Genomic DNA, 22,644 nt, shown 5'->3' on the forward strand with positions numbered 1-22,644 from the left:
ATTAAATGGAAGCAGCAGCCTGGGAGCTGTGGAGGCACTGAGCCTGTTATGAGACCTCTGAAAAAAAAGATAAATAAATATCTAAAAGTTTTGCAAGGGTACAGAAGGAGATGGAAATATTCCAGGATGATTTTCCACTTGGAAACATCCTGGGCAAGACTCGTTATCCCTCGGCCACGGGAAATTGAGAGTTTACCTTTAAATTCTCTCTTTCCTCTCTCACTTCTCCTTTTGCTGCAGGTGATTTAAGTAAAAAAAATGTTTTGCTGATCCTCAGTCAGTGTAAGTCTGGATATTTACTCTAGCACAGATTTTTTAAGGGTGTTAAAATAAAACTGGGGATTTCAATGGAACAACATAACAAAGGGAGAAAAAAGAGACTTAAAATACATTTCAAATAGATTATAATATTAAAGAAGAGAAAATGTATCTAAGTAGATTAAAACAGGGAGGATATTTTGGAACAAAGGTATATTAAAATATACATATATATCTTTAAATATGAATTATATTAAACCAGATAAAATTAGATTAAAAAAGATAAAAATAGATTAAACCAGACAACTACCTGCCCCAAATCAGAGCTCTGCTGCTTGTCAGAAAGGTCATTATTGGGCTTAATAAATTCTGAACTGCAATGAGTCCCTGACAGCTCTTAGTTGGAATGAAATCTGAGGGAATTTGGGGATCAGCTGCCCCATGTCAGTGCCACCAGACCTGTGGCAGGGGTTAAGTGTGTATGTTAATGAAAGAAAATCTTCTCTGAGTGGACAAGGGGACTGAGCCCTGCCCCCAGCTTTTTTTCTGACCTGTTTGAAGGGAATTATTGCTGGAAATGAGGAGAAAAAGAAGAGGTTTGGGGTTGAAAAGGTACCTTGAGGTTTCCTCTTCTTCCGCAGGCAGGAGGTGACGTATCTCTCCAGCTCCCTCAGGGTGGAAGGTTTCAGTGTCTCAAAGTCAATCTCAATCTCATCAGGGTTGGAGTTTTTGAGGGAAGGTTCTCTGGATTGGATAATGTGGACAACCCTTCCCAGCTTCTCCCCTGGGAGTTTGTTAATGTCCAGGCTCAGCTGCCTCTTCTCCTCATAGGACATGGGCTTGCACTTCTCCTCCTCCTCTGACTCGTAGGTTGGGGGGGGTTTGCTGTTCTTCACCATCACAGGTTCCTTCTTACTACTTAGGAAGAAGCAGAAAATATTGTTGTAGACCAGACTAACCCCAAAGCAGCCAATTGGGTTGTACCTCTTTGAGGTGATAAATTCCCTCCTGTTTCAGTATTTTTCTTTTTCCATCCTGGAAATGAATGTCTTTTCCTTTTACACCTTGAATTTAGAGCTCAACCACCAGGCTGGGAAGCAGAAAGCTGAGCTCAACCCACACAAAGCTGAGCTCAACCTCTCCTGAAGCACCCAAGGTTGGGCTCAACCTCTCCTGAAGCACCCAAGGTTGGGCTCAACCTCTCCTGAAGCACCCAAGGTTGGGCTCAACCTCTCCTGAAGCACCCAAGGTTGGGCTCAACCTCTCCTGAAGCACCCAAGGTTGGGCTCAACCTCTCCTGAAGCACCCAAGGTTGGGCTCAGCCTCTCCTGAAGCACCCAAGGTTGGGCTCAACCCTGTGTTCCCAGCAGCAGGAACCCCCAAAACTGAAGCCAAACCCAAGGTTGAGCCTCTGGATGCTGCTCCTAAGGAATCCTGTGTCTATTTAATGAGCAAAATGGGAAATCCATCCCCCAAAGTGTTGTAAAAGAGAGGAACTCCAGGACTGACCTGGAGGTACTGGTGTTGCTGTTGCTTTTCTTGGCTTTCTTGGGTGGTGGCTCCTTGGCTTTGATTTTCTTGGCGTCTTCCAGCTCCTCCTTCTTTTTGTGCTTCTCCTTCTTCTTCTCCTTCTTGTCTTTCTCTTTTTTCTTTGGTTTGTTCTGCTGGGGCTGGGACAGGGCTGCAAGCTGTTCATGCACGGCTTTAAGCTGAGAGGCAGACACACACACAGATCAAGACATTCTGCCCAGCACCTTCTCCTCTTCCACATTAATTAACATTTTTCACAACCACTCAACACTTTTATTTTCTCCTACTCACAAAGTGGGTTTCTTTACCTCTGGTCAAACTGTGACCTCAAAACCAAAGTACTGGGCACTCTGAAAAGGCTCAGTTTGGGCTGAATGGATGAGGACAGAGAGGAGAAGTATGCTTGGAGGTTTGGTAACTCCAGAAAGGAAATGATCAGGGGAAAAAAAAACAGGGAAAGGTTTTGGGAATGGTCCTTAGGAACATGGTTTAGTAGTTATGGACCACTGCACTTCTAGTGTCAGACTGGATGATCTCAGAGGACTCTTCCAACCTAAAACATTCTGTGATTCTGTTTTCAAGGATGGGTTTGGGAGGGAAATAATCAAAAACAAAGGTTTTCGTGCCAGAATGTCTGTGGCTTTGAGCCCCTCCAAGTTAGAAGTCCCAGAGGCCACCAAACTAAAGGCAGGGGAGGTGTTGGAGAACCCCACTCCATCCCCCCGGGCGCGGTACCTGCTCCTGGAGCTCGGCCAAACGCTGCGCCCGCTCCTCCTCAGAGTCATCTGAGGAGCTGTCACTGTCAGAGGAGCTGTCACTGCTGCTGTCACTGGAAGAGGGGGGAGCCACCTTGGTGGGAGGTGGCACCACCACAGGAGAAGAAGCTGGAATCATGGGTTCTTCCGGCTCATCCGGCATCTTGGCGAAGCGCATCTCGAAGACGTCCTGGAAACGCACGAGAAAAACAACCAAAAAACCACAAAACGAGGTAAGGTTTGGAAAAGTTGGGAAACACCAAGGTGGTTGTGGCCTCTGGGGTGCTCCCTACCTCAGAAATCAACACACTGGATCTGGCAGACAAGAGGATTTCCTCAGAGCACCAAGTCCATAGAAGAGACTTTTGGAAAACATTTGTAGGCAGAAATACCTTTTTCTTGCAGCTCTTCCAAGTAAGGCCTGAATTTCCCTTGGTTTTAGGTGGTTTTAAGTCAGGCACTTATTTCTGAGCTCCTTGGGGAGCACGTAAGACCACTGACAACTCCCAGAAGGTGATCCAACTGCTGGTGGGAAGGACCCCCTGACACATCAGTACCCAAAGCTTAAGAAAAAAATATTTCTGGATAGGGTCGAGGCATCTTTGCAGCATCTGGGTGGATCTGGGGACTCCCCTGTCCCTTGGGTTGGCATCAACCATGAAGGTTTTAAAGAGGGCCCCTGGAGCTGCTTTGGCAGGTAATTAATTAATTACAAACCCTTAGGGAAGGAGCAGAGAGCAGACATTTTCACCCTGGGGCTGACAGAAGAGGTAATTAAAGCAGCACTGTCACTCATTTTCTCTTCAAGGTGCTTTTGGGAGAAAAACTGACATTTTGGATCCTTCCTCTCTACAGATTCAGTTTATCCCAACACTGGAATAACTTTGTTCAAAAGAATGACCAATGAGGGGGTCAAATGAATCAATAGTTTTGGTCAAAAGAAAGAGTAACTGGTAAAAAGAATGACTTGGGTGAAAAAAAGGACTAATTGGCCAGAAGAACGACTAATTTTGGTCAAATGAAGGATTGTGGCTGATGCTCAGTGATGTTGACGACTTCCTTATCAGAAGTCAGAGGACACAAAAAACCACTAATTAAACAAAACCAAGAGTTGAAAGAAGCAAACTGCAGCCTTGGATCACTTCCAGAGCTAAAACTACACGTTTTTGTCACCCTTATCCACCGATCCAGGGTTTCTGGGTTATTTCAAAGCAACGTGACACCAAGGCTTGGGAAAATTCTGGAAAACTGAGGTGGCAAAGAGTGCCCTTACCTGCAGCTTCCGTGCCATGGCCACCACCTCGTGGTCAGCGGGGTTGTACTTGTAGCAGTTGGAGAACATCAACCGCACGTCCGCCGCGAATTCCTGAGCGTCCCGGTACTCCCGGTTCTCCAGTTTGGACTGGAAAGGAAAAAAACAAACAAACAAACAAAAAAACCCCAACAAAACTCTCTGTTGTGAAGAGTGCAACACCACGATGTTGGTGAAGTCAGTAAATTATGAACTCATTCACCCCGTGGTGCCTGTGGGTTTTGTGTACCCGTTTTCTCCCCATTGGGTTTGGTTGTGAGAATGACTTCTGGTCAAAAGAAGGGTGAATTTTGGTGGAAGGAAGGAAAAATTGTTCAAAAGCAAGCCTGATTTTGGTGAAAAGAACAGTAATGAAGGAATGCTAAACGAAGGAAAGTTAAATGAAGGAATGCAGCCCATCTATAAAAACTCAAGAGCTGACTGGCCATGCTCAATGACGTTGAGGACTCTCCAAGCCACTGCCACGAGGTCACCCCCAGCTCTGGGGTTCAGCTGAGGAACCCAAGGGGAACGTGGTGCTGGAGGCCACAAGGATGAACTCTGGCTCTACCTGAACCTCCTTGAGCACCCAAGAACACACATTTGAAGAAGAATATGGTGGGGCCTTTCCTCATAACTTTCCCCTAGAAGGAACATCTCAAGAAGTGGTTTTATGGCAGAGGGACAGAGGCCACCAGGCTGCTCCTTCACCCAACAATGGAAGAGGATGCCATCTGTTGATACAACTCTCTGATCTACTCCCAACCACTCACTCTTCCTCCAGGAACCATGGTGGTGTCTCTAATGCCTGGCTCTCCAGCCTAGGAGGACAAAGAGCTGCTGCATGGGTCCTGTCCCAGGCCTAAGTGGAGCTGGGAGGACTGGTTCAGGTGGAACCTGGATGCTGGAGCTGACCCTGGAGCTGATCCATCCCAACATTCCTCTGAATGCATGGCAACACCAGCTGAGCCAAGAGAAGCTCCATGTCTCCTCCTTTTCCCTCAGGAAAAGAAGTCTGGACAACTGGAAGCTGCAGAACACTCATGTGCCAAGGGGATCCTCAAGTCCTGCAGCCCTGCCAGGCAGCCATGGACAAGCAAGACCTGATGCTTGGTCCAGAGGAGGAATCCTAGAATTTAATTCATCATCCCCTCAAGGTTTGGCCCAAAAAGATCCTACAGGTCCAATCCAGGGGGATGAGGAAGAGCCATGATGCTCAGTGGCTTTGGCCTAGGTGTGACCTTGGTGAGGAGCAGTTCAAAAAGGGTTTCCAAGGCAGACCCAGGTTGGGTGGACAGCAGAGACTTCTGACTAAGGATTTAATGCTTGATAAATAAAAGTTAAAACATGAAACAAGGAATTCAGGTTCTCTAATGAAAAACTTAGGACTTCTAAACCATGAATTAACATTTCAAGGGGAAACAAAGATGGGCAACTGCTTTTTAACAACACCAGTAACAAACTGGTGTTCTGAGGGGCAATGAAATGAAAGAATTCATGTTCTGAGGGGCAACATGGGTGAGCAGTCAGCTCTTTACAACGAAGCATTCTGAGATGAGAGGGATCTCCCTGCACTGAAGAGAGGTGTGATTTAAACAGACAACTTCAGGAAGATTGGTCTTTACTTCCAAAGAACTTGAGAACAGGGCAGGTTTAAACCAAATGCCCCAATTCCTCTGATCTGTGCTCTCTGAGGACACCTCCTGGGCCTTTCAAAGGCTAAGATTTAGACAGGAATGGCAATTTTCTCTTAAAAAACCCAAAACCATGCCAGAGTTTCCTGAGAGCCCTCGTGGAAAGACATCAAAATGTTTTGTTTGCCCCAAGATAACAGCAAGAGGAGAAAAGAGACTGGATGGAGTAGGAACCTATGGCCAAAATACATCTGGGCAGACACCCGAGGAGAAGATCCCTCTTTTTTCCTGCTCGGAGCCCGACCTCCCCCCTTCCTCCTCCAGAGCTGAGCTTACTTTGATTGTGCTCAGATCCATGGGATGTTTAATGATATCACAATAATCGTGCAGTCCCAGTGCTTCCACATCCACAGGTTTGTAGAAGGGCCAGGCGTAGGCAGCGTGTTTCTTGGCAAACATTTCTTTGATGATCCCACTGCAGTATTTTAACTGCTCGGATATTTTACTGCTCTTTTCTACCACGTGTTGTTGAGAGTCTGGAACATCCTTCTTTGGAGGCTTCACCGGGCGGCTGCTTTCCCGCCGAGGTCCCAGTTTGGTGGATTTGGGTTCAGCAGGGAGCGATGAGGAGTCGTGAATCGGGTCGATGGTCGTTGGGGTTGTGGTGTCTGCTTTCCTCTTCACCCCTTTTTTTGTCTAGAAATGGAGCAACCAAAAGAAAATTACTTTGAGGAGTGAGTCTTGGGAGAGCTGAGCCCTCACCAGGGACTCAAGCCTGGTGGCAACACTAGAAGGACGTTGAAGCCCTTCCAAAAGTCTTGCTGTAGTGTTGAGCTGTTCTGATCTCTACAGAAATTCCTACAGGATTTTCCTCTGCTGCACCAGACAAAGCCAAGGCCCTGGGTCACCCCTGCAAGCACAGATTTTCTTCTGGAAAATGGAGCTACATGGAGTCACGTAAAGCTCAAGGGAAGATGGTTTTAAGAAAACCAACAGTGGTTTCCACGCCGACTTGGGTGGAATTCATCCCATCTAACAGCACCAAGTTCTCAAATCATCAGTTTTTGGCCCAAAGTGTGACTCCAGCAGCCAAGCATTGGGTGACCACCTCATCAGCTGCAGCTCTTCTACAGGGTGAAGAGAAACTGAAGGTGTTAACGAGGGACTCACCTTCACGGGCTGGGCTGGGGTGGGGATGACGGGAGGGTGAGGTTGGATGGGTTGGGGAGCCGGGGCCGGCGGCGCCGGGGCCTGTGGGGCCGGGGGAGCCGTCACAGGAGGTTGAGGAGGCACCATGGTCATCACCGGGGTCTGGACGATGAGGTCGGGGGTGACAGAAGGGAAGGAATGAGTCGTTTGCACCCCCTGGAGGTTCTGCTGCGGCGCCGGCGTCTGCGCCGGGGAAGAGGCTTGGGTGGCGTTGGGTACCGTGGATGAGCCGGGTTTGGATGTCACTGTCAAGAGGGAAGGGTTTTCTTTTCAGATGTTAATTAACAGGGGGAAAAAACAAAACAAAACAAACAAACAACCCAATTAACAGCTCCTAAAGAACTGTTCTTTGTGAGGTAATTAATTAGTAACTTGCCTGTCCAGTCCCCTCGGGGACAACTCTTCCCAAAGCTTTTTTTTCACTGGGGTTTTTTTTATGGCTCAGGAGGTGAAATGGTGAAGAAACTCTGGACTGAAATGTGCCAAACCCCCTCCAGAAATAGACCATGGGCAGCCCAAAGGTGTCCCCCCCTTCCCTGGCCCCTCACACTGGCAGGCAGGGCGAGGAGGTGAGGGCCTCTTCTCCTGCCTGCCCTTTTTCCTTGACTATCATCCCTGTGGAGCCCCAGCTGGGCAGGCTCTAACTTTGGGAACAATTTTGGGCTCAACAAGAGAGTCTTTAATTTTTACTGACTTAAGTGATCACAACTGTTAACGTCTGAGGGAAAAACTTGGAGAGTGAGGTCCTCCAAGAAGCCATTTCAACCACAGAGGTTGGGAGACAAGGTTGGATCTCAGTCCTTGGACCTCCTTATGGCCCTGAGGAAGTCACCTCCTGGCTGGAGCTGCTCCTGCTTTGACTTTACCACGGTTCCTCTGGAATTCCACTGACACTTCCCTGACCCAGCGTGGGGTCACTGATGGAAACTGCTGTGAAACTTCTGCCCAGATGGAGTTTACCCTGGGGCTGTTTCATCAGCCTCTTCTCCTGAGTGAACTGTGGCAGGAGCAGAGGAAATGGATGGCAGCTGCACCAGGGGAGGTTTGGGCTGACGTTAGGAAATATTTTTTTTACTCAGTGGGTTGTCAGGAATGGCCCAGGACAGTGGCAGAGTCACCATCCCTGGAGGCATTTGGATCTGGTCCTTAAGGAGATGGTTTATTAGTTAGATGATGATGTTGGTAAAAGGTTGGACTCAATGACTGTGGAGGTCTCCTCCAACCTAAATCTCCTGTGATCATCTCAGCTCAGAAACATCAACACTTTCAGGTTTTTAAAAGCCAAAACACTTCACCAGTGGTGCTGTTATTTACTGCCAACTCTGTCCCCAACATCCCTCCTCCTCCCCAAAACAATGCCCAGAAGCCACAGAGAGGTCCTTCTTGCCCTCCCTCCCTCCCACCCCCTCTGCAGACTCCACACAATGAATCAAGGTGCTGAAACCACCGATGACCACAGCCAAGCCCAAGGAACCATGGCTGGGTTTAATTAACACTCCAATTAAACACCCTGGCTAATCCAGGATGAAACCAGAGCTGGAAGTCAAGCTGCTGCACAAAGATGAGGGCAGGAGCCAGGCTCAGACCTTCTTTCCGTGCGCGTCCTCTTCCTTTCGTCTGGGCGATGACGATTTCCGTCTCCTCCTGGGTCATCTCGGAGATTTTCTGCAGGAAAAGCTTTTCTAGAGCTTCTGCCATTAAGACTATGTCATCCCCTGGCTGGAGGAAAGAGAGAGAGGCTAAATTAGGGGAAGTATGCATGGAAATGTTTACCCCAACTTAATTCTGGAAGTATTTCCAGAGGTGACTTTGTATTTTCACCCTCCTTAGTGTTGCTGTTTCCCTTGTGGAGCAGTGGAAGGACTATCCCAAAGGGATTTTGTTTTTCTGGGAACTTTTTGTACCTTATTGTAGATGTAGCAGTTTGTAAACATCGTGTTAAAATCCTGGATACATTCTTGGGCATTCCAGTAGTAATTATTCTCCAAGCGCTTCTTTATTGTTCCCATATCCATCGGAGTTTTAATTATCTTATAATAATCCTGCAAAGGGAGAAGAAAGAAATAAAACATTGGTCAAACTGAAGGACTGGAATTCCTCCTCCTGGACCCGCCTCAGTGAGACCTTCCAAGCCCAGGAGATACTCAGCTGCCAAACTGAGTCACTTGGGAGAAAAGAGGAAGTTGTAGAGCTTAATCTTTTTCTAGAAGGTGGAAAGACCCTTAAGATCATCCAAGCCCAACTGGCAGACCATTGATGGAGTCCAATGGCTGAAGGTGGATTCTGGGATTCCAGGGGTCAAACCCAAAGTGTCTCAAGAACCCTGGTTTGGTCTCAAAACTTCTACTCACAGGGAGGTTCAGCTTGACAGCGTCGACGGGCTGCTGGAAAGGCCACGCAAACTGGTGCTTCCATAGGGTCTTGAGCACCACTTTGAGCAGATACTGCAGTTGGTTGGTCTGTCGCTTGGGTTTGTTGGGGTTGGAGGTCTCTGGAGGAGGGGGATTAACACCTACAGCACTGCCCTGTTGGGGTTGAGCCTGTGACTGTGTCGTAGACATTTGGGTGGCTTCCAGTCCATCCCCCACCACTGGCAAATTCCTCAGTCTCGTTCCAGGGCCGCTCTCCGCCGACATGTTATTGATCCCATTGCATTCCTCACCAGACACCCTGTGGAATGAGAAGGGAGAGGAGGTCACATCAGCCTCAGGGTTTTGGTACAAGGCCTCAGCTTAATAAGAAACCAGCCCCTTGCTCTTCCAAGACCACCTCGAGCAGCCAGACCTCGGCTTCTGCTCTTCCAAGCGGCAGCGTTGGGTTGGCCCTAGAAATCCCAGAGCTGTGACATCAGCACTCTGCATTCCAGGGTAGGAGAGGAGATTCCGAGGCAATCTGCCATCTCTTCCATGCCAACACCCTCTCTGCTCCTCAAAGATTGGGAGTTTTACCCCTGGTCTCACCTAATCTGGTCGGCAAGGACTCCCTCGTCCTCCATGAAGAACTTTTGCTGCCACAAACAGCACAAACAAAACTCTGCTCGCTCTCCACAGGCCCCAGATTCAGCTCCAGGGTTGAGAAGTTGGTGTTGGCCAACTCTGAGCCCCCCACTTCTCCCCACAGAGCAGCTAACCCAAATTTCATGCCAAAGTCTGACATTTAGGTGAATGTGGAACTGCCACGCTCCACTTCAGATGAACCACAGGGTGGCCAGAGCCCCATTTCACCCAGAAAATCTGCTTTTGGTAGATGATCAACTTCACTACAGAAAGGGATCATTTGTAGGTAGCTGATTCAGGTAAAGTAGTTGGATTATTTCTAGGCAGCTCCATCTTCAGGTTGCTGATGTTTAGGTAGCTGATCCAGGTAGATCTTTGGGTAGAAAACTTAGGTGGATTATTTAGATCAAGAATCTTTAAGTAGCTAATTTAAGTATCATTCTAAAGACCAGAAACCTGGGGAAAAAAAAGCCCTTTCTGCTGTTTGTTTTTTCCTCCTGGCTTTTTTCCCCTCCTTGTTGGAGATTTAATTCAAACCCAACAGTGCTGGGGAGGCAATCTGGATTTCCCTCTCTTGTAGAATTCCTTGAATTTTGCTTGGGGCTGTGCCAATCCCTCAATGTTGGGCATTAAAGGTAAACTCTGGAGAAACAGTCCTTAACAAAGGAATCCTCTTTACCCCCTGCAAGGGGCTCCATTACCTTGTAGGATACATTGCCATAGAATTTTGCCCCAGAAAATGATGCCGAGTCAGAAGTTGCTTGGCTTGTCCATCTATCTTCCGTGGCTCCAGGCACAAATGCCTTTAGATACTGGATCTGATGGAAGAAACAAAGCAATTAATCTGAATTAATCATCAACCCAAGGCAGCAGAAATCAAGGCTACCTCCAATCATCAGATCTAATTTATCAGCTACCAAGAGTCCAGTAAAGCAAAGGGAGGCTCCAGACACCTGTGACCACACTGAGGGGAAAACTGAGGAACCAGCACCAGTGGTTTTAGTTTTTCCCAGATGTTTTCCCACTTTTAGGGCCAGCTCCTTCCAGAAACTCAGCCTTCCAAGGGCTGTGGCTGAACCATTTCCTTCTGCTCCCTCTTAACACCGAGCCAGCCACAAGAGGAAGCCATGGAATCATTTTGGTTTTGAAGGAAAAGGGGAAGTATTTCAGCATCTCATCTCACACTCTCACCTGGGCTCTCTGCTGCTCCTGCCTCTGGTTTTCCCTGCAGGAATCAGTTTTCCTTGGTAAAACCAGTTTAAATCCTGCAGCTAATGAAGCAGCAGGACAATTAAGTCTGATCCAGCCCTACTGAAGTTCATGAAACTCTCCACTTGCAAACACCTGGTGGTAAATCCATCTCTGGCTGCAACTTGGGCACAAATTATTCCAAAGCACTTCAGGACAAGGAGTGGAGCTCAGCCACAGCTGAAGTCATTCTCCCAGCCCTGCTTTACATCCACTTCACACCAGTGACACCAAAAAAACCCCCTTAGTGACCCCCCAAATGTTTTAAATCAGCCACAAATTGCACACTTCTGGGCCCAGGAGTGAGATTTGGGATAATTACCTGAAATTGGAGTTGCCCTTTTTGAGGTGGTTTGGTTCTTCTTCACCAGCTGAACCCTCTGACCTTCATTTTGGAAGCTACTATTGAAAGAAAGATCTGGAAGGAAAAGAAAAGGATGTGAGTTGAAACCCAAAACCTTTGATGATGGGGAAAAAAAACCCCAAAAACCTCACAGAGTGGATGGGTGAAGAGCTTTGAGACCACGGGGTCATGAGGCAACTTGTTCATGCTTCCAAATTTAAAGATACTGAGCAAAATGGTTTGAGCCAACCAGCACCCAACAGAGGTCCCCTCCTTCAACATCACAAACACCAAGAATAAGCTCTGGATTACTCAAAAAGGGTTTTCCAGCCCAGACTTTAAGCCCAACTCCTGTCCAGCTGTAGGCTCCTCCAAACCAGGCTCAGGAGAGGCCTCAAAGCCATCCCAAGCCCCCAGGCAAGCACAGCAACACCCACACCCCACCTTCAAATAAATCATCTTAAATAAATCACCTTAAAATAAAGCACCAAACACAAAATTTAAGCTCCTGCTGCTAAGACAATCTTGAAGGTGATGACCACAACCACCACTGCTCATGAGATGCCCCTCAGAACCACGTTAAGAGCCAAGAACTATTCCAAAAGAATCTTTCCATTTCATTTGCAGGGACAGGATGGAGCAAGGTGCCACTTTTTCCCCCCAAAACAAAGGGATTTCAGCACAGAATGATGTACACAAAAGCCAAAGGACTCCTCCTCCCCCAGCAGCAGTTTGGTAAATGCTTTCTTCTCAGAGATGACCCTAGGGGTGGGTAAATCCACAAGAAACCTCAAACACAAAGCCTGATAACATAAACCCAATTCCAGCTCAAATTTGGGTTGATTTTCTTCTTGATTTCCTACTTTCTTTTCCTTTTTTTTTCCTTCTACTTTTTTTTTTTCTTTCAAGATGGAATTTGTTTTCATCTCTGGCTCCTCCCACTCCAGCTCAGGAGCTTGGAGGCAGCTGAAGCTCTTCAGAAAGTGGCACCTGGGGAGGAAAATTCCCCCAACTCAGCATTTTTCTCTTTGCTGAAGGAGCAGAACATCCCCCTGGCAAAGTTCTGGATTTCAGAGGAGGTTTTTTCTCCAATTCTGCTGAGGCTGATGGCTCTTGACACATCCCCAGAGGAGTGACAGCCACTCCGGGTGCTCTCAGACACCAGGAAAATCCAATTGGATTTAATCCCCACCACACAGAAGATTTTATCCCCCAAGCATGTACCTAACATGATTAACCTTAATCTTCGGAGTATCTCAGCTCTACTGACAGAATTATTGGAGTGCTGGTCCAACATTCTTCTCTTTTCCACTAAAATCCCTTCCCCTGTTTTCCAGCAGCACAAATCTGATGCCATCCAACCCAAAAATCGTTTTGGTGCTTTCCTCACCCGGAAGCTCTGGTTTGAAACTGATTTAGTGGCTGTAAATCCATCCAGGTCACACCTAAAGTTTCCCCTCAGGAGGAAAAAAGTCTGGGAAAAAGAGTTCAGCCCACATGTAGAGGAGATTCCAACTCCCAGAGGAAAGTCCAACAACCCCTTGTTACTCCAAGGTGATGAATTTGGTTGCAAAAAAGCAGATTTAGGCTCACTGCTCCCTCAGCTTCAGATCCACAAAGAGGGAAAGTTCTGGATTTCTCCCATCAAGGTCTCCACCTCCCCCATTCATTCCGGGACAACTCCTCAAGCTCCATCCCCCCCCCTCTTCCAAGTCCCTCTTCTTCAAGACACTCAGATTTGGGTGAACCTCAGGAGATATCCCATTTGGAGGTTTCTACACTCTTTTTTTTCCTCACTTATCCCCCCCAAAAAACCAGCTCCCAACACTGTCTGTGAAGGAGACATTCCTCCCAGCCAGCTGTGCCTCCCCGGGGCAGTCAGAGGACACCAAAAGTGCCCTGAAAATTCACCTTTTTAACTCCTCAGGCTCTGGAAAGAGTTGGAATTTCCCCCTTGGCCCAGGAGAGCAATGGGCAGCTCTGCAAACACAGAGCCCTTGGCAGGCACAAGGTCAGGCCCAGCTGGAAACCTCATCTTGTTTTTCTTGTAACCTGAGAAGGTTTTTACAGGGAATTCTTCTGTCCAGGACAGATTCCAACCCCAAACCCAGACAAGGAGAAGCAGGAAAAGGCTCTTTGCTACCTTTGTTCTACAAACAGACCCCGCTGCCTTGTCTTTTTATCACTTTTATTATGGCTTTTCCAGCCAAATTGCTCTTTTTTTCCCCCCTTTTCACTGTTTTATCACTTTATTATGGTTTTTCCAGCCAAATTAATCTTCCCCCCCCACCCCCTTTTCTCCCTTTCTCCTCCTTTTCCCCACCATAGCGTGAGCATGTGCCTGTTCAGAAGTAGAAAGCACCACTTCAGAAGCAAAAAATAAAAACAAAAAGAGCTCAAACTTTGTCCTGCAGTGCAACCCCACACCTTTTCCCCTTTGCTGCTCTCCAGAACTGGATTGTGCCCAAATTAACTCTAATTACACCCAACTCAGTAGGAGAGGATCCTGCCGGGGGGGCTGGGAGCAGCATAAAGTTGGGAATTATCTCCTTAAATACATCCAAACCAAGAGGGAGGTTCTGTTTCGAGCTGGCAGTGAAGCTCAAACTCAATTTTCAGTGTTTATTTCTTCCACCCCTTGCTCAACTCATCCTGAGCTCCCCAAACCAGAGAGAGAGGTTGGGTACAGGGTGTCCCATGGTGGTGTTTGATGGGAGGTCGGTGCACAGAGCGAAGGTGCTGGAAATCTAGCTACAAATTCAAATAAAAATAAAAAAAAAACAAGCACAAACACCTGGTGCAACCTTTGAGCAACCTTTGCACTCTAATCCCCATCCTCCCCCAGCTGGTATCAAACTCTGGGCTTGGAGAAATGACTGCACCAGGGGCAGCAAGGGCAGAAATCTGAGGTTTTGCTCCCCAGCCATTCCTGCTGCTCTTATTCCAGCAGATAAATAGGAATGTTTTATCACCCAAATCCTACAAGCAGGGAAACATCCCAGAACCCTGGATGGTGACTGATCCTGGTGGTGGTTTTGCTGCTGGCAGAGCTGATCTCCTGCATCAGCTTTGGTGGAACAGATATTCCTTGGGATCAGGAAGGGGATGAGGGGAGAGCCCAGAGCATTTGGACTCCAAGGATTAGGGTAAATGATTTAAAACTGATTTACATCAATTCCTCCTGATTTCCTCTCTGAAGTGGAGAATCAGGACCCATTTGGCAGCAGGCAGAGTTCAAAAGACTCAGGGAAAACCCTGCTTGAGCTCTGAGCTCCCTCCAAACCTGCAGCAGGGTTCTCCAAATGGGATTTATTACAGTTCCACTCCCAAAAAAAAAAAAATAAATTAGAGACAGTTGGATCCCAAACCTCGATGCCTACAAAACCCCAGTTCCTACAAACACACAGTATTACTGAGGAGCAAGCAGGAGCAGGACAAATCCCTACTCCAGAGGCAGATTACACCTCAAATCCAGATTCTTCCAAGAAAATCAGTGTCTTTTGTCCAAACTCTGCTGATCCCAAGATGTTGTCAGGAGGAAGAGGAGGTAAAAAGAGCTTTTGTAAGGAGACTGACTTCATTTCCACCTCGGCAGCTGTGATCCCGGGGTATTTTCAAATTGGAACTGCTGGGAATTTCATCATCAACCCTGCCAGGTCGGCCCCTGCCCCCACAGCTGCCATCCCATCAGCCTGGAATAACTGGATAAACCAGCCCGGGAAAAGATTTCCAAAGCAGGGAAGAGATTTCCTGACCCAGGCACAGCTACTCGGAGAGAAAAGGAAAGGAAAAAAAAAGGAATCACAGAAGAATTCATGTTTTATGGATTTTTTTAGTAATCAAGACTTGCCAGCCAAAGAAACCACCCCACCAAGTTCCTAGAAATTGTTCCTTTCAAATTAGCCTCGTCCAAACCAAAGAGTTTGGATGTAAAAAGAGGGAAAATCGCTGTTTTCAAGTAGTTTAGGAAATTCCAGAGGGTCTCAGGAAAGCTGGAGCTCTGAGGACAAACTCTCCCAGCAGTTATGGCTTTTAGTTTACAGCCCATCACAATTTTGTTGAGCTTCTTGTATTTGATTGCTAATTAATTAAAGAGAATCCCATGGCTCCCATCGTACCCAAGGAAGGGGGTGGAGTAAAAGGGATTCTGCACCACAGAGCTTGAAGTTGGGCTTAAACTTTCAGGAGCAACTCAGCTGAGCAGAGCCAGCACACCCTGCTCTCAGCTCCCAGGTTTCAGTAGTTACCACTCAGCCAAGAAAAAACTTCCTGCCCCAAGGATGTTATTTTTAAAGGGTTATTCCCCTCACTTTAGTGCCTCTTCCCTGTCAAATTAGCATAAAAAGGGCAACTGGGTGATTAAGAACTGTCTGGTGGCTTTCCAAGGAAGGTGCTTCAGGAACTTTGCTTTGCTGGTCCTGAAAATGCAGGAAAAAACAACAAAAAAAGGAGCTTTGTAACCCAAAGACTGACAAGCTGAGCACAAGGGCTCAGCCTGGCTCAGCTTTTGTCCCCATGTTTAATTTAAACCCTAAATTCTTCACTCTTTTGTAAACTGAAAATACAGCTCAGGAGAGGATGGGCACAAGAGAAACAGATCAGAAAAAGGAATTCTGACCTGAGGACAGTCTCAGGGAAAGAAAAACTCTCTGAATCCTCCTCTCCAGGACACGACTCCAAGCAAACAGAAAAGGAGAAAGAGCAGGAGCTTGCCCTGCAACACACTTTCACATCTTTTTAACCCAAAACTTCCCCAGGGCTCCAGCCACCTGCAAACTCCTTCCTTTGGAGTGGGAACATCCCTGAGACCACCAGCTGGGGGCTGAGCATCTCTCTGAACAGGGGCTGTATTCAAAAGTAAATGAAGTTGTCCAGTCCTGAGCCAAAGAGCAGATCCTGCTGCTCACCTTAGAGAAAAAAGGCTGCAAAAGCACCTCAAATATTCCAATTTTCTCCCCTCAGCAGCCCCCCAACCCCTCCACTCCTTTTTCCTGCACGGATTCCCCTCTGATGGAGAAACCACCAGCAAATCCCAAACGTTTTGGCAATCCCTGCATTTAAAGCTTGTTTAATATTCATTTATTGTCCTTCCTTTCCTCAAGTTGATTTATGATAAACAGAAGGGTTATTCTGGAAGTCATCTCTCACCCTGCTGGATCTCAGGGATAAATCACCTCAGAAAGGCTCAACTCAGATTTTTAAATGTTCTTTTAATTAGCAGCTCTGACAGAACTGAAGTTCCCAAGCTTGTTTTTCTTCCCTATCTCAGTTCTTAAAGACCAAAGTGCTGGCAGACAATAATTAAATTAAGCTGACACAATACTGTAAAGGATTGTTTAATTGCTGAACCACTCAGGTTCATTTAAAGATGTAATTGCTTAATTACACCTGAATTTGTTTAACGTTTCTCTTTTTTTAAGCATGCTGCTCATCCTGGAAGCAAGGCAAAAAAGGAAAAAACCACCTCATCTTCAGTTTTCTTTTGATTCCCATCAAGCACAAGGTGCTTCATTAGCACTGCTCTAAGCCCCAGGATTTAGCAGCACTAAGGAGGAGCCCCAGGACAACTTCACACGTGGGGAGTTAAATCAACCCAGTTTTGGGTGGGTGAAGGTGGTTTTGCTCCCCTCCAGACCCCCAAAATAGGCTAAAATTTGACATATTCCAATTACTCTTTTGCTCATCACTACTTCAGCCACGTTTATCTTTTTATGTATTTTTACCTATTTTTTATAGGCCTGAGACACACTAAACACCAGCCAGCCCTAGATCTGGGAAGAAACCCCCCTAAATTTCCACTTTTCAGCTATTTGAAGAAATTTCAGGGGTTAGCTGATTTACCACAGATCCCAGGAGGGATCTGGCACTGAAATTAGTGAAATAAAGCAAAATAATTTGCAATTGGGCAAGACACATCCCAGGACACTCTTCTCCCTGCCTGACACAGACCTCATTTGCTCTGCTGCCCCTCAGACACCAGATTTTGGGGTACTCTGCCTTATAAACAGGGATTATTTATCTCACAGGTTTGATATTGTTCTTACAGCTGCATTAGAAGCCTGCAAAGTCCAATGAAGCTCCAAACATGTTATAACAACTTAATTGAACAAAAAAACAAACAACCAACCAAAAATCAGCCTTTGGGCTGAGCCACGAGGAACCTGAACCCCCAAACCTGCCACTCTCAACTCCTTCCCTTCCCTAGACCAGGAAAGCAAGAAACTAACAGTAAATCCTTCCCATTTCCACCCGGGATTTCCAATTTCCGTGCCATTGCTTACAGAGTTTCTGGTTTCAGGATGTTTGCCTGAGTCCTCACCACTACCAAACAGTTCCTGGGTTCGGGTGGTTTTATGGTTGGTTGGTGTTTTGGTTTTATGTTTCTCTGGAGCTGTGCCATCTCCCTCCCCCCTTGGACCATCCCAAGCCTTTTCGAGAAGTTATAATTAGCAACTCTCCTCCTGGCTCCCAGTTAATGAGTGGAGACACAGAGGTGAGTGGGTAATAAAGGGACACAATTACCCCTCCTAAAAATCCAAGGAAGGGCAGAAAAGTTGCTTTCTGCCACTGAAATAGGGAGTTAAAAAAAACCCAAAACACAACAAAACCCCAGAAGGTGCCTCCAGCACACACTGGCACTTTGGTCTTCATGATTTTGGATGAAAATTCCCAATTTTCCTTTAGTTCTAGATGAAGTCAATGCACAAAGCACCTCCAGGAGCTCAAAAATACCACAGCAGAGGCAAGGTCTCTAGCAGTACAAGTTTTGGGTTCTCTGGGGGTTTGGATCATCCTCCTCAGCTCCCAGCTGGGAATTTCAGACTCTCTGGGGCATTACACAACCCCTGATGCCTGAGCTGGTCCTGGGGAGCTCTTCCAGAGGAATCAAAGGCTTCCCAGGGCTCACTGGAAACTAAAACCAAGAAATTTCTCACCCAACAGCCTCAAAACATCCGAGCTGGCTGGACAGGAGCTTCAGCAGGGGATAAACCCTTTACCCTCCCGTGGTGCTGATCCACTGGGGATAAATCAAGGTGTGTGCTGGCACAGCAGAGCCCCAGCCCTGTGAATTATCCATAGCTCCCTTCTGGAAGGCTCAGAGCAAGAGGATGACTCCTTGGTGGCTTTTGGACAAGCAGAGCTTCTTAATCCTGGCTAAGGGAAGTTGGGTTTGGATATTCTGCTTTGAAAGAAGCAAAAAGGATGGGGGGCTCAGAGCAGCCAGGGGACTAATCCTGGAGAGTAAGGTGGCTCTGGGAGCTCCCTGGGCTGGGATTCCCTGGCACCTTCCCCTTTCACACCCGTTCTGCAGAGCCCTTCTTGGAACTGCCCTAATTCTAACCCAAAAAAACAACCCCCCCCAAAAACCCAACAAAACCCAACCAACCCAGTAACACTGCCAAGATTGCTCCAAAAGCTTTGGGATTTAGATCTTAGAGAGCTTTAGGATACTTATGATACAGTTACACCCTCAAAGCCCCCTGATCAAGTCCCTCATAAGCTTACAGACACTTCATTTTCCTCCCTTTCATAGCAAGATCAAAACACAGATTAAAGCCGAGGCTCAAACCCTTCCCCAGGCACCATCAAGAACAGATTTCTCCCCCGTGCACTGCTTTGGCCCAAGCCAAGACACAACTCCTCACCAAATTTAAGGTGGATGGCACACAACCAGCCCAGAGGTGACAAAACCCCCTCCTCCCAGATCCTGGGAACGCTGATGCTGATTTGGGAAGCCACAAATCCCACCCGTTTCACCCCATTTTTGCCAGCAGAGCTGCACCCCGGGTTCCTCCTCAGCAGAGCCCTGGAGATTCTGCCTGGGGTTAAGGTAAAACATCTTCCTGCAAAGAAATGGTTTACATTCCTGAGCTGGGTCCAAGCACTGTTTGCCTGGAGATAATTATCCAGCAATGAAGTTTACTTTGGAGAAGTTACTCCAAAGCATCACAAAACCCTAATGAGGGACAATTTGATTCTGGATGTTTGATTACATCCTTGACCCAGGCTGGGAAGACCCAAAACTAAACTATTAAAGAGTAATTAGAAGCACAGGACCAAGGGGGGAGTCATTTGAGATTGATTCCCTCTTGATCCCTGCTGCCTCTTGGCAGAAAAATGGGATTTATGCAAAGGATGGCAGTAATTGAGCTAATTGCTGGTCACCTCCCCCGAAGTCACACTGGGAGAGCCATCAGATACTGGAGGAAGGACAGTTACTCAGCTTGCAGCAATTTATGCAGCTGGAGAAGGGTAAAATAAGCAGGAAAAAGGAATCCCACCCTCTGCCAGGGAAAACCGGGGCTTCCCCCATCCCTTGAGTTTTATCACAGCTGCTCTCACAGTTCCTCAAGTCCAGGGGTGGAGAACTGAAAATATTTTTCCTTCCTTCACCTCGTGTTTTGTAAAACCAAGGGGCCCCTGGTGTCACACCCACACCACCTCTGTGGGTAACCTGGGACTCCCAGACAGCCTCAAGCTGAAGGTGAGGAGCTCTTCAGGACTCAAATCCCATCTGCGGTCACCTCTGCAAACACTTCTGGTCTCCCTGCTGGAGGACTCCTGCAGCAGTGTTACAGCAGCCTCGAGGATAAAAACTGTCAACATTTTGCTTGCCAAAAGCAGTTTGGTTCATTTCTGTGCCTCAGATGAATTACTCTTTGCCAGGAGAACCATAAACACAGCGCTGGAGCTGCACCCCAAGTCACCGCACCACAAACGGGTGAACCCAAAACCTCTGCAAAACTCCCCCAAATCGTTTCCAAACCTCCCAAAACGACCCCAGAACTCTGACAGACGATGCAGATATGAAAACCACGGAGCTACGGGGCACCACAAGTTCATTACTGGCTTAATTACCAGCCTAATTCCTTCCACTGTAACATCCCCATGAGCAACGGAATCACCCGAGTTTATTCCTAAACCCAAACTGTGAAGTGTCTGATGGGGCACAGAGCACCAACCCAAAGGGCTTAAAAAGAATTTTTGTGGGGAAACTTTTATGTTGTTGGGAGGAAAAACTACTGGGTTAGGGTTATTTGGTTTGGTTTTTTTTTTTAAAGTTTTGAAAAGAAAAACCAGCTGAGGGAAACACCACGGAGGATACGGAGAGGGACAAGGATGTGCTCCCTAATAAAGGTGGGAAAAGGATGAGCTCGTTAACAGATGGTAGAGCAGGATGAGTTTGTAACAGACTTTTACTCTCTGCTGTTAATTAGCTGCACCGAGCCCAATCTCCTGCAGCCAACGTGTGTTCCATGTCAGCGGCTCATTACGGCATCAAACGAGGAGCCCCGTGTGAAGTGACATTCCCAGGGTGCGAAGTGACTTCGCTGCTCTGGCCTTTCACCCGTGAAATCCCCCAGAAATGAGTCCTTGCTCCCCGGCTGGCTCTGCCTTCTCAAGAGCACCCAACTTTCCCTCCTTCCCACAACAAACCGCTGCTCAGAAATGCAGGAGAGTGGCTGAAGAACTCCCCCTCTCTCCAACAACGGTGGAAAAAACTCGGCTTGAAAATTAAAAAAAACAACCCACCAGCCCTACGACCTCAAGGCCGGGGGAGCAAATCGCCCTGCTGAAAAAAACCCAAAACAACAACTTTACAAGGGCCCAAGGAGTGGCTGAAGGGCCGGGGAGAGCTCGGCAGAACGGGGAGGGGAGGGGAGGCTCTGGGGAGCGGCGGGCGGAGAGCTCGGTACCTCAGGGCAGCCCGGGAAGGCACCGCCGCCTCCCCCCGCCCCCCATCCCCGCAAAGGCCCCGTCCCGCCGGCCACAGGCACGCCCCGTTCCCGTTCCAACTTCCCCCCGATCGCCCTCGCTGTCCGTCCCCCGGGGCTCCACCTCAGCTCCAAGCCAGAGGCCGCCGGGCCTGGCTGCAGGGCCAGGGCGGGGGCGGGCTCGCGGCCTAGGCCTAACGGCGCGGAGAGAGCACCCCCCTCGCTGGACCCGCTCCGTTCCTACCCAGCCCGGCGGGGATCCCTTGGGTGAGGAGCGAAAAGGGGGAAGGCGGCAGCGGCTTCACTCACCGCGGGCCGCTGGGCCGGGCCCGGCCGCTGCCTCCGCGCAGGAGCCGCCGCTTCCTCCTCCCGTCCGCGACAAAATGGCGGCGGCAGGAAGTGCCCCCGCGCCGCCCGCCCCGCCCCGCCCCACCGCACGCACTCTGCGTACCGGTCCGCCATCGGCGTAACGCTCCCCCTCAGCGGCGCTGTTCCCCCCCCACGCCCCTCACGCAGCTACGCTAACGGCGTAGCGGGCCGGGGTGGGGGACGCCACTCCCACCTTCTCACCGTACGCCAACATCGCAGCTTCGCGCCGGACTTTACGCAAGTGGCGTAACCCAGCCAGCGCAGGCAGGCGGCCGCTCCCGCCCCTGCCCGCCGCCGCCCCACGGGCCCAGCGGTTCCCCCGCCGCCTCCCCGTACCGCCCACGGGCAGCGCTTCCCGCCCCAGCCCCGCGTCGAACAGCCAGGCCAGCGATTGCGCAAAGTGCGTACGGCGCGAAATAACACCGCCCCCCCCCCGGGCCCCTTCTTCGCTTTGCGCAGCGGCCTACGCAGCCGGCGCGTGACCGCCGCTACGCCAACAGCGGCCCCGTACCTCAAATTTACGCCTTTTGCGCAGCAGGCCTCAGACCTCCGGGGCGGGCTCCGCGCCGCAGTTTGCGTAGGCCTCCCTGACGCAGCGGCCGCATTACGCAATGCGGGTTACGCCGGCGGGGCGACGTAAGAGGCGTTGGTGAATGCCGGCACCCCCCACTCTCCCTCCGTCCCCCCCTTACCCGGCAACGCCGCCACCCCCTCCCCCCTCCCATCCTTCACCTCCTTCTTCCCACCCCCCCCCTCTCCCCCCATGTCCGCCGCCGCCCCGCTCTTACCTCAGGCGGCAGCGGGAGGGGGCCGGACCGGGCCGGACGAGCCGCCCTCCCGCCGGGGTTGATCCCGGTGAGGTCCCTGAGGGCCGGTGAGGAAAATCAACGAGCGGCGGGGGAGGAAGAGGAAAAGGAAAAGGGGGGGAAGGGGAGGGGGGGTGACGGGCACCGAGGGGCAGCGGGTCCGGCAGCGGCGCCGCACTGACCTCACCGCGCTGCGCCTGACGTCACGGCGCAGCCGGCCACGCCCACCCGGCGCTGCCCGGGCACCGCCGCGCCCCGCGCTGTGACGTCACGGGAGGGGGGAGGGGCTAGGGGGGGGGGGGGGAAGGCACAGGGGGGTCCTTGGGGTGCAGTGAATGGGGGGCACGGGGGGGGGAAGGCACAGGGGGGTCCTTGGGGTGCAGAGAATGGGGGGCACGGGGGGGGGAAGGCACAGGGGGGTCCTTGGGGTGCAGTGAATGGGGGGCACAGGGGGGGGGAAGGCACAGGGGGGTCCTTGGGGTGCAGTGA

The 22,644-nt window shown here is 49.4% G+C and overlaps 1 protein-coding gene across 9 annotated transcripts in view; it reads right to left on the bottom strand.

Moving 5' to 3' along the window:
- BRD4 (bromodomain containing 4) overlaps positions 1–22,355 on the bottom strand; it is a 35,725-nt gene extending 13,370 nt beyond the window's left edge. For 3 of the 9 annotated variants that reach the window (XR_003988894.1, XM_030468671.1, XM_030468670.1), the window contains exons 1-12: positions 22,138–22,354; positions 11,244–11,339; positions 10,375–10,491; positions 9,029–9,347; positions 8,582–8,719; positions 8,264–8,396; positions 6,639–6,922; positions 5,805–6,164; positions 3,817–3,945; positions 2,524–2,733; positions 1,768–1,967; positions 875–1,176 (exon numbers count right to left, since the gene is read on the bottom strand). Coding sequence is in view for 8 of the 9 variants with exons in the window: in XM_030468671.1 (XP_030324531.1) it covers positions 875–1,176; positions 1,768–1,967; positions 2,524–2,733; positions 3,817–3,945; positions 5,805–6,164; positions 6,639–6,922; positions 8,264–8,396; positions 8,582–8,719; positions 9,029–9,347; positions 10,375–10,394 (2,095 nt within the window). In the remaining variant the exon portion in view is untranslated. Of the gene's footprint in view, positions 1–874; positions 1,177–1,767; positions 1,968–2,523; positions 2,734–3,816; positions 3,946–5,804; positions 6,165–6,638; positions 6,923–8,263; positions 8,397–8,581; positions 8,720–9,028; positions 9,348–10,374; positions 10,492–11,243; positions 11,340–21,224; positions 21,378–22,137 lie in introns of those variants that run through there. The other 6 variants (XM_030468667.1, XM_030468663.1, XM_030468669.1 and 3 more) reach the window with 4 other exon arrangements.
- Positions 22,356–22,644: the final 289 nt, after the last annotated feature.

The sequence above is a fragment of the Calypte anna genome, unplaced genomic scaffold (assembly GCF_003957555.1).
Source record: "Calypte anna isolate BGI_N300 unplaced genomic scaffold, bCalAnn1_v1.p scaffold_211_arrow_ctg1, whole genome shotgun sequence".
Taxonomy (NCBI): Eukaryota; Metazoa; Chordata; class Aves; order Apodiformes; family Trochilidae; genus Calypte; species Calypte anna.